This window comes from Mercenaria mercenaria, unplaced genomic scaffold (assembly GCF_021730395.1).
Source record: "Mercenaria mercenaria strain notata unplaced genomic scaffold, MADL_Memer_1 contig_777, whole genome shotgun sequence".
Classification (NCBI taxonomy): domain Eukaryota; kingdom Metazoa; phylum Mollusca; class Bivalvia; order Venerida; family Veneridae; genus Mercenaria; species Mercenaria mercenaria.
Genome location: NW_026463678.1, coordinates 33,372 through 43,382, shown reverse-complemented (window position 1 = coordinate 43,382; position 10,011 = coordinate 33,372). Strand labels below are relative to the sequence as shown.

Here is a 10,011-nt window from a genome sequence, read left to right as displayed (position 1 = left end):
TGCTTTATACATTTTAGCTGTTACCTATTTAAAACCGCTGCTGATCACCTTAATAGACTCGAGGGTCTCATTGCAGTATCTCCAGCAACCTAGGTTGCCGAAATACTGCGATTAGAAAATGTACTTATTATGATATGTGGACTAGTTCCAGGTCTTACTGAACATAATTGTATCATTACGTGACAAGAGTATGGATGAGAGCACTTACAGATTCAGAAGTTAACGTTCGGTTTATCAGATCATAATTCCGTTGATAAGGAAAGCTTGATTAAGTGTAATGTACGTCACTTTAATATGTATTGGTCCGATATGAATAAGTTAAAATGTGTTTTTATGGTTTAATTCCTATTTGTATCGAAACATAGAAACTTCTTTCTTCTCATTTATCACATGAACAAAATTCGTTGTCACAAGCAGTGTCATAAGTAACTCTTAATGTAGACAGGCTCAAATGAACTAAGGACGAATGTAAATCATATAATTGATTTAATTAATCAGAGAGAATTACAGAGTATCATGTAATCAAGTAATAGAATATCAGTTTCCGTTTTAAATTCTAGTTGTCTTCAATTTTAGAAATCTCACACTGTGAGTTGTCACACGTGCAATGTTCGTTGTCATCATTATGCTTTTCGCAAGCTGTATTAATACAGACCCTTTAAATATTTAGCATGAACTGTACAAAGGACTAATGTAAAGGTCATATTTAATTTATTGATTTGCCTAATTATAGAGCGTGCGTTTAACAGGGAGTAAAATGTATGCTTCCAGTTAAACATTTACTTTGTTGAAGTCATGTCACATTAGTTACATTTTCTATAATTGTAATCTAATCAAACGAGTACTACGAGTCATTATGCCCATCCTTATCACACGCAGAATCTTTACATGATCTTACATGATCTTGCATCAGTTGTATTAAAGATAAATACAAGTCATTTTCTTGATCTTACGAATCGCAAACAGATAGAGAGTTTATATAACATATAAATTTGTAATACGCTTCGGTGTGATTTGGAAAGTTATCAATCTTCCTACTCATTTCCCTTTCGGCGTATCAAATTCCATATGATAAGTAAAAGACCTAGCTGCCTTTAGTGACCGCCGCAATAATTGAGGTCATTATTGAGTGAAAATTTTCCAACCTTAAGCTCGTAAAACATGCTCTGCAAAGCTTTGTATTGATCTTTCTTACGGTATAGTATAAGTAATGCCGGCATTGCTTATTAGGAAACTATTTTTATGTGGCAAAACTAAATAATTCGACCGAAATGTGAAGATGATATATACGATATATAGACATACAAACGGGTATTTATTGAACACCCCTCGTATACGCTGACATTTCACACGTACCATCGATATTGCAGCGCAGTTGTATATTAACCTACCTAGCGGTTTAGAAAGGAGGCACAAGACCTTCAGACTTTGTAAAATATCATTCAACCTATAATCTCGTTAAATATGGGTTACTAGGCTAGTGTAAGATCCGTCCATAAAATCCAACGATAATTTTAGGAACAGTTTTCTAAAAGAAAATGTCATTTGATAATGGGTCATCAGTTTACAATGAATGTTTCAAATGACACGTGCTTGAGATATACTTATTTCTTTGTAAAGTGTAAAATGTTACAGAAATCCCCAAGACGGTGTTAAGAGGAAATGTGTTAACCAGATGGACACACGGTGGACTGATAAGATCTAGTGAGGCAAAACGCCATTTACATTTTTTTTAAATTTGAAATCATTTGAATCATTTTTAGAAATGTTCTTAGTTCGTTCAAAAGAAGTTTAAATATGTATAGATAATACACGTTTTTGTGTATTAACATCTGCAGAAGCCTGCGGGATTGTTTGTAATCGAGACCGCAGGGCGAGGTTACAAACATATCCCAAGGGCTTCTGTTGACGTGAATACACAAAACAAACGTGTATTGTCGCTATTATTGCATAAAAATATGACAAGATGACTAATTGTATTGTTTCCATACGTGATGACCTAACGATTAACAGTTTTTATTTACCATTCTGTAGTTCTTAGAAGCGGTAAACATGTTGGCCCCATAACCGGAGCCAACACATTAACAACACTACCAAAAGCCTGAGTTGAAGGTTTTTGAGCATTTTATATCTATTTATTGTTTTTAAATCATGACGTTACCATTGGATAAACAGGAATACAATTTTATACGAATTCTTCGAAAAATCAGGTAAAAACATACCGACTGATACTTACCAAAATTATTAATATGGTTCCTAAAAATTTACAATCGCACAAGTTGCACGCGATGCTTATTCATTAACGGTTATTAACAACAACTGAACAGACGCTTCGTAAAAGGAGTCAACTGTAAGAGAAGCGGGTGCGTACATTGTTGGGTGCAGTACATTTTGGGTTGGAAACTAATACGGCTAAACATACTACGGATTACATTGTATCTTTAATACTACAAGAAGAGGTTTAAAAGGGAAAGAAACAAGACGCAGATGCTAAATATCAGTTTATGAAGACATACATACATACGTCCCTGGTAAAGCATTAAAAAAAATAAAAATCATTTATTATCAGCACGTAAATTGCCTTGTTTGCACACGATTTTTCTCCCGATGATACATTGGCGGATCCAGTCAAAAAAGTTTTTATGCAAGAATACACGTTTTAGAAAGATATTATTTCCTGCATAGATAAAAAAGATACTTTGAAAATGACGTATAAACCATTACCTCCCCCCCCCCCCCCCACCCACTACCCCTGAAACCCTCTAAAAAGTTCACATTTGAAATACGAAACAAATTACTTCGACTTAGATTTGGTAAAGATGTTTACCCTTTACCATATATTACATAAATATATCAATATTCCAATTACTCCTGAACTAATATGCAACACAGATTGTCATTTAAATCAAAATTAGGAATGATAAAAGTGTGACCCTGTAACAAATATGTATTATCCAGGAATTCTTGGAACATCTAATTGTTTATTTATTTACAGTCATGAAAGAAGGTGACTGGATGAGTTGTATTGGAAATGAAGATGTCAATCAAGCTCAAAAACTTCTACAGGCTGGAGTTCTTCCAAATGCAGAAGAGCTAGATAAAATGTGTCACACAAGTGTATTTCGGCTAAATTCAGATGTCATTATTCAAGCGTGCACTCAAATTTGTAAGGACATACAATGCAAATACGATGAATTTGTAGAAGATGTCTGGCCGGGATTGCCTGCAACAGAACCAAGAAACGATGATTCAGAACTATGCACCTTTATTGTCGTTTCGGACGAAAACATTGACCTAAGTGAAATCACGTACAGATGTGTCAAAATACCGTCCAAGCGTAACGTCGGATCCTACAATAAAGAAACGTATCATACTGCTTTTTCCCCTCGCCAGCTTAATGAATTAAAGAAAGTTGAAAAAATCATACATGAACACGAGCAAACTTTGATGGATAAACATAAATTTCTGACAATGATTTCCGCTAGCCAGTACAGATGTTCTGGCCAGACACCTAATGTACAAATAACAGACGGGTTCTGTATCGTTTTGTGGGTGCAGTACAAAGGTTATGTTCCAATCGACGAAGAGCCATTTAAAAAGCAGTACGGAGGAGTTGATGTTGACGTAAGGGAAGGTTCCTTTCATCCTTTTACAGGAGCAGCAGATGAATATCAAGATTATTTGAAAATGGGCTGCAAAATAAGTGGGGAGCCGGAAGGAAATAAAACGCCTAAGGGAACACTTGGAGGACTTATTGAGCATCCTAAATACGGCTTCTGTGGCGTTACAAGCGCTCACTGTGTTTTATCGCCTGCCGAAATGAAAAGATTATCTTGCGAAAATGGAGAGCTGAAAGCTGAATATCCATCCTTTATTCATATTATTGATGATGAGATCGCTTATCGTGGCGATGTGTATCAACCGGATCAAAATGGGGGAAAGGTTGGAAGTCTTGTCAAAGCCGTGTGCCACAAAGGGAACGAAAAGACGAATAATGTTGGTTTGGACATAGCTGTATTTCGATTTAGTGACAGATTTCCGAAGTCTGCAGATTTTCCAGTTAGTAAAAGTAAGTTATATTCAATGTGCAACTGTAAATCAACAGATATTAATGCAAATGATAAATCGAATAGTTTGTAAATTTAGGTGATGCATATCATCTTAAATAAGAATATTTTTTCAGCAGTGTGTCTTAATATAAAATATAAGATAGTAAATCTTAAATAATTGTTTTCCCAAATGTGACATTGTGTTTTTAATTTTTGCCCAAAATATTATCATATACTGTATATATATTCATTTATATATCGATATGAATATATGGAAAATTATAATATTAAAAGTATTGCCTGGTAGGAAAAATTACAATCGCGAAGATAGGGCTGTATTAAACTAAGGTACACACACGAATACAAACAGGCTATGGAATGAAGTTGTTCTTCTTTTATGATTTAAACATTTCATCTGTTTTGGATGTGGAAGCGACATAAAAAAAAACACAAAATATTGTAAAATTGAAATGATAATTACTCGGCTTCTTAAAAATAGAAAAAGTGGAAACTCCACACAGGTCGCTCAACACAACAAAAACGAAAATGTTGCAGGCTCGGTTTGATTGAGCCTGTTCATGGACGGTAGTGGAAATGCATGCCATCGTCCATGCCCTGTAGCCCCGTGTTGAGCAGAACTCATCATTTACACATGCTAAAAGTACAAAAAACAATTTAGAGACATCCTCAGATGTGTTTATGCGGCGGAGCACATGGAACCTTCAATGCTACAATTCCATGTAATTCCATGAAAAGCGGCGTATGGTCCCCAGATAAAATAATGGGTTTGCCCTAAACGAGAAAACAATGAGCAGAACTAAACAAACTGGAATTTAGAAAGGGGATCTGAGGTTATGGAGCATGCATATCACAGGAACTGCCAAAAGACAAAATTAAAAAGCAGACACCATATCCAAGGGGTGATTAAACAATACCCAAAGCTATGAAAGCGGGAGTATTGGAACCACCCAGGCCGAAATGGCCATGCTGAGAAACTAAACAGTACCAGTAACATGACATAAAAGTCGTGCTGAACGATCTGAGAAGATCGAAATATAACAGCATAAACATCTAAATCTCAAGAGTCCATGTTCTATGCTTTTATAGTTTTGCAAATATGAACAATTATTAAATTTTGCCGGTTGAAAATCTAGTCTGAGAAATTCTTTATTTTTCTTTGTAGTTCATTGACAAAAATGAAATCATTCTAAATTTAACCGACTTCCGTCGTTGCTATTTTGAATGTTTTGTCATTGAATACTTAACTTGCTGTTTATTATTATATTGTCCAAAAAGACAAAATTTCCTATATTCTATCGTGAACTACAATATTTTATGCTAAATCATCAAATCTTTGAAAAGACTGTGTTTTTTCGCGGTATCGAATCGTCACACTACTTACTTCACGAACAAACTTTGAGCTGTCAATTCAAAAATCTATCAAGAGATTTTTCTAAATAAATATTTTCTCGAAGTATTTCAGGTATCATTTAATTGCAAGAATTCTGTCATCTGGCGGTTTGGTTCTTCTTTATCCGTTAAAGTTGTTATATATGTTACCATTGACAGCGCTGTGAGTTTGCATTCAACAATTTCTTGATCAAAACTACCCATAAGTTGTTTGTTCTGTCATAAAGATACCCCTTTTTTAAGTATGAGTTATTCTCACAGGTAACGTATAAAACACGCTGTAAATTATTACGAAATTCAACCCGATTATCAGATGACAGAGTTTAGAAATATGCTTTACAGACAATGAAGTTTTTATGTCTCACCTATAGCAGGAGGGAGATATATTGTTTTTGCCTTGGCCGTTTGTCTGTCCGTCCGTCCGCATTATGCTTGTACGGTTTTCTCAGGTCAAACTGATGGTCGAATTTCGACAAGACTGCACAAGAGTGATCAGTACCAAGCCTAGCTGTGTATATAGCCGCCACGTTCTCCTTCGCTGCACAAAATGGCCGCCACAGCTTAAGATAGAAACTCTTTAAATAGGTCAAACTGCTGGCTAGATTTCGACGAAACTTCACAGTACCAACTCGAGTTGTGCATATCTCTGGCACGTTTCGCTTCGCTGCATAAAATAGCCTCGAGAGCTATCAATAGAAAAATCATGTCCGGCTTTCACAAGTCAAACAGCTGTACAGATTTTCACGAAACTTTAGGGTATACATAGGGGGAAACATGTTTTGTGACAAAAACACCTTCTTATTGAAATATAGGGTCTTTAAAATTCCCCAGGTGTAGGAAAGGTTTCCACTTCCAGCTTACAGCCTATACAGCTTAATTTAGCTATTAATTATGATGCATGCGGATCAATCGTTTTGCATTACAAAATATTATATATACATTTGTTGGTAAATACTTTACAATGTGTGTGAGTGTGTGTGTGGTTGTGCGTGCGCTTGCGCGCGCGTGCGTGTATGTGTGTGTGTGTGTGTTAAATGTTTAAGGATAATTGTAATAAACCTCGTATTACATATTATTGGAGTGAGGTGTATTTTGATAACTTGAAATATCTATACAAAATACATGCAATAAACCGTTTCAGAATGTTTCAGAGCATAACGTGGTTTTACTTTATACCATTATTTCAGACGTTGATACATTGAATTACACATCTGGAAAAACGGTCGGATTTCCACGACCAATGGCAAGCGAAGAGGAACTCATTAAGTTTGGTATGAAGACAGGCTTAACTCGCGGGAAATTGGAATCAGAAATAGCGCTGCTGTCAGTAAGACAAGATTTGAGATGGAAACACGGTCGTGGTCAGTCAAAATATAGAATACACCTTAACCGTCAACTTGAGTTCAGCAATATAAACCAACAACAGTTTGCTGATTTCGGTGATTCTGGAGCACTGGTCTTTAGCCGTGGACATAATGGTCAGGATTTGTTATGTGTTGGAATGGTTGTTGGTGGGAAGTATGATTATACAGAGAATAAAGTATCGTGTGTTGTTACCCCGATCACAGCCATTTTGAAAGAACTTGACGTCACTGGGTTTAAAAACTTTGAGAGTGGTAAGTTGCAAGCCGATGTAGGAGAGATAAGAGCAGACGTCAGGGATATTAAAGAAATGCTTACAAGACGTGGTTGGGAATGTGATATTTCCTAAGGTGTTGATTACAAATATGCATAGATAAATACGCTATTCATTGCTCTGAACAGTGCGTTCAGGCTAACAAGGCTAAACAAATCATTATAGAAAAGATAATGTCAAACCTAATTTTGTGTGTGCGTGTGTGTGTGGTTTTGTTTTGTTTTTTTTTTTGTATTTTTTTGTTGTTGTTTTTTTTTAACTAGTTTCTTGGTTAGCCAAATAACATTGTTTTGTATTTAGAGTTTTCGTCTGATTTGTGCATCGATTTTGTATAATTAAAAAAAATGTATTTTCATGCTTTTGGTCGATAGAGTCAAATTCCATTTTAAACTAACAATTACATTTCTCTTTATCTCACTTTCAGGATATCATTTGTGTATTTCTCTGACAAGAATCAAAGTGTTATAATCGATAATTAGAAATATTTAGACAGTTTAAATTATCTGCAACTGTTTCTAGGATCAGACCTAATATTGTTTAGCAATCTATTTTATCAATATATGAATCTATTTAACTAGGATGTAAAATTAAAATGATCCATTTTCGTGCTGATAATACGTTCTGTAAATTTTAATTATTCTTTCGATTGTATAGACTTTAAAAAATCGAATTACTTTTACTTCAACAATGATAAAGTTTCTGCTATGTCCAATTGCAGTAACTACAACATTTTAGATTTTCAGATCAACATCTTTTGCGTTCAGCAATTACCTAAGGCGAAGCAATTAATTCAAAGACAGGTAGACCGGTATGCATAGAATGTATGCTTTTCTGTTTTTGCTCCATACATCCTGAATAAACACTGTTGTTAAATTAGCAGCTCTAAATAAAGAGAAATTAAGCTTGAAATAAATAAACTTTCCCTCGATAACTTTCAATCAAGTATGTGTAAGATGATCTTTTCATTTTAAACATTTAACTACCGATTTTGTAACTGTATAACTTTTTATAAGTGTTACGTCATCTTATGGAGAATTAATAACATCAGACTGTTATTACACGACACAAGATGCTTGAACGTAATGGAGTTGTAAAGAAATTAATATATTGAAAAGATGTTATTAGTTTAATTGAGCCGCTTTATTGTTTGCTCAAATAAGGTGCAGTTCTCATTTCAAGTCAAACTAGCACTTTTCCACCTTTCTTAAGAACCGGTCGATTCATTTACATACATTAAACATTTATTAACAAGTACACAATGAGCAATGCAAAAAAAATGTAACAACCAAGTAGAACAAATATCAATCAAATTACTCATTTCATGCTTAGATTCAACTGTAATACATTATATGTGTGCAGAATGAAAATATTTTAAAGGAAAATGCGATGTTGATGAAAAAAAGAAAGGAAAAATATAAGAAAGTGTTGAAAAAATATGAATTCGGCTTTATTTTTTTCTTTAAAAGTATCTTCGATTTATATCTATTAAAGAGATAATTGAATTTCAGTTACATTTTTTTTTCGACATTTGGCCATTTGGAATCATGTTATTCTAATTTGTTCTTCGTTAGACCTATTTCTTTTTCCAGGGAGATACGCAAATATAGGCAATGACGAAAATGTTTGTGTGGTAAACCTAGGTTTGGCAAAAGAAACATTTTGCCTTTTATGAATATCTTTATGACTTTACTGTTTCACACAGTTTTGAGGACAGTGACACTAATAGCGTCTTATTACGCAAGTTAATGTATGTTTTAAGTTAAAGACGTATCCAGGAGTTGCTATATAGACAAAGAAGGAAAATCTTAACTTGCGGGGAGATTATTTTTTTAAACTTTGCATGATCATAGAGCATCATATTAAAAACAAATTTATGAAAAAAAAAAGTTTATGAAAAAAGTTTATATCTGCCCTTGAAAATGACCTTAAAGAGCAAAAAACTCGCATTCAGGGGCAGGTAACTCAAACAGTAACATGGTGACCCCCAACTTTTTTTCATAAATTTGTTTCTTATATGGTGCTCTATGATCATGCAAAGTTTAAGAAAATTCTCACCGCCGGTTAAAATTTTCCTTCTTTGCCTATATAACAACTCCCGGATACGTTTTTAATCGGACTGTTATTGGTAAAAGTAAAGACAAAAAAACATATTGCATACTTTTCCCGACCTGGAACACAATTGCTGTAAAATCAAATACATGCTCCTAAATGCATATTTTGTCAATTAATAAAACATTTTATCAGCAATATATTTTAAATATATTTCTTAACATTTCTGTAAAGACTGAGGATATGACATTATGTAGTTATGCAGTTATCTTGGGAAAATGTCCTTTAATTTGTTTACATTTTGCTAGTCAATTTCTAATGTGGTTTTTCGAGAATGAATTAGAACTTTGGAGTTTAAATTATTAAGAATATACCGAAATCCATTTTAAATAATTGTGGATTTTTTTATGCCCCCGAAGGGAGGCATATAGTTTTTGAACCGTCTGTCCGTCTGTCGGTCTGTCGGTCTGTCCGCAATTTTCGTGTCCGGTCCATATCTTTGTCATCGATGGATGGATTTTCAAATAACTTGGCATGAATGTGTACCACAGTAAGACGACGTGTCGCGCGCAAGACCCAGGTCCGTAGCTCAAAGGTCAAGGTCACACTTAGACGTTAAAGGATAGTGCATTGATGGGCGTGTCCGGTCCATATCTTTGTCATCCATGGATGGATTTTCAAATAACTTGGCATGAGTGTGTACCACAGTAAGACGACGTGTCGCGCGCAAGACCCAGGTCCGTAGCTCAAAGGTCAAGGTCACACTTAGACGTTAAAGGATAGTGCATTGATGGGCGTGTCCGGTCCATATCTTTGTCATCCATGGATGGATTTTCAAATAACTTGGCATGAATGTGTACCACAGTA

The 10,011-nt window shown here is 34.7% G+C and overlaps 1 protein-coding gene across 1 annotated transcript; it reads left to right on the top strand.

Moving 5' to 3' along the window:
- Positions 1–3,004: 3,004 nt before the first annotated feature.
- LOC128554825 (uncharacterized) lies at positions 3,005–8,778 on the top strand. The gene is made up of 2 exons (XM_053536135.1): positions 3,005–4,069; positions 6,647–8,778. Exons 1-2 carry the CDS (start codon positions 3,016–3,018, stop codon positions 7,168–7,170), a joined length of 1,578 nt encoding a protein of 525 aa, XP_053392110.1. The 5' UTR covers positions 3,005–3,015; the 3' UTR covers positions 7,171–8,778.
- The last annotated feature ends 1,233 nt before the right edge of the window (positions 8,779–10,011 follow it).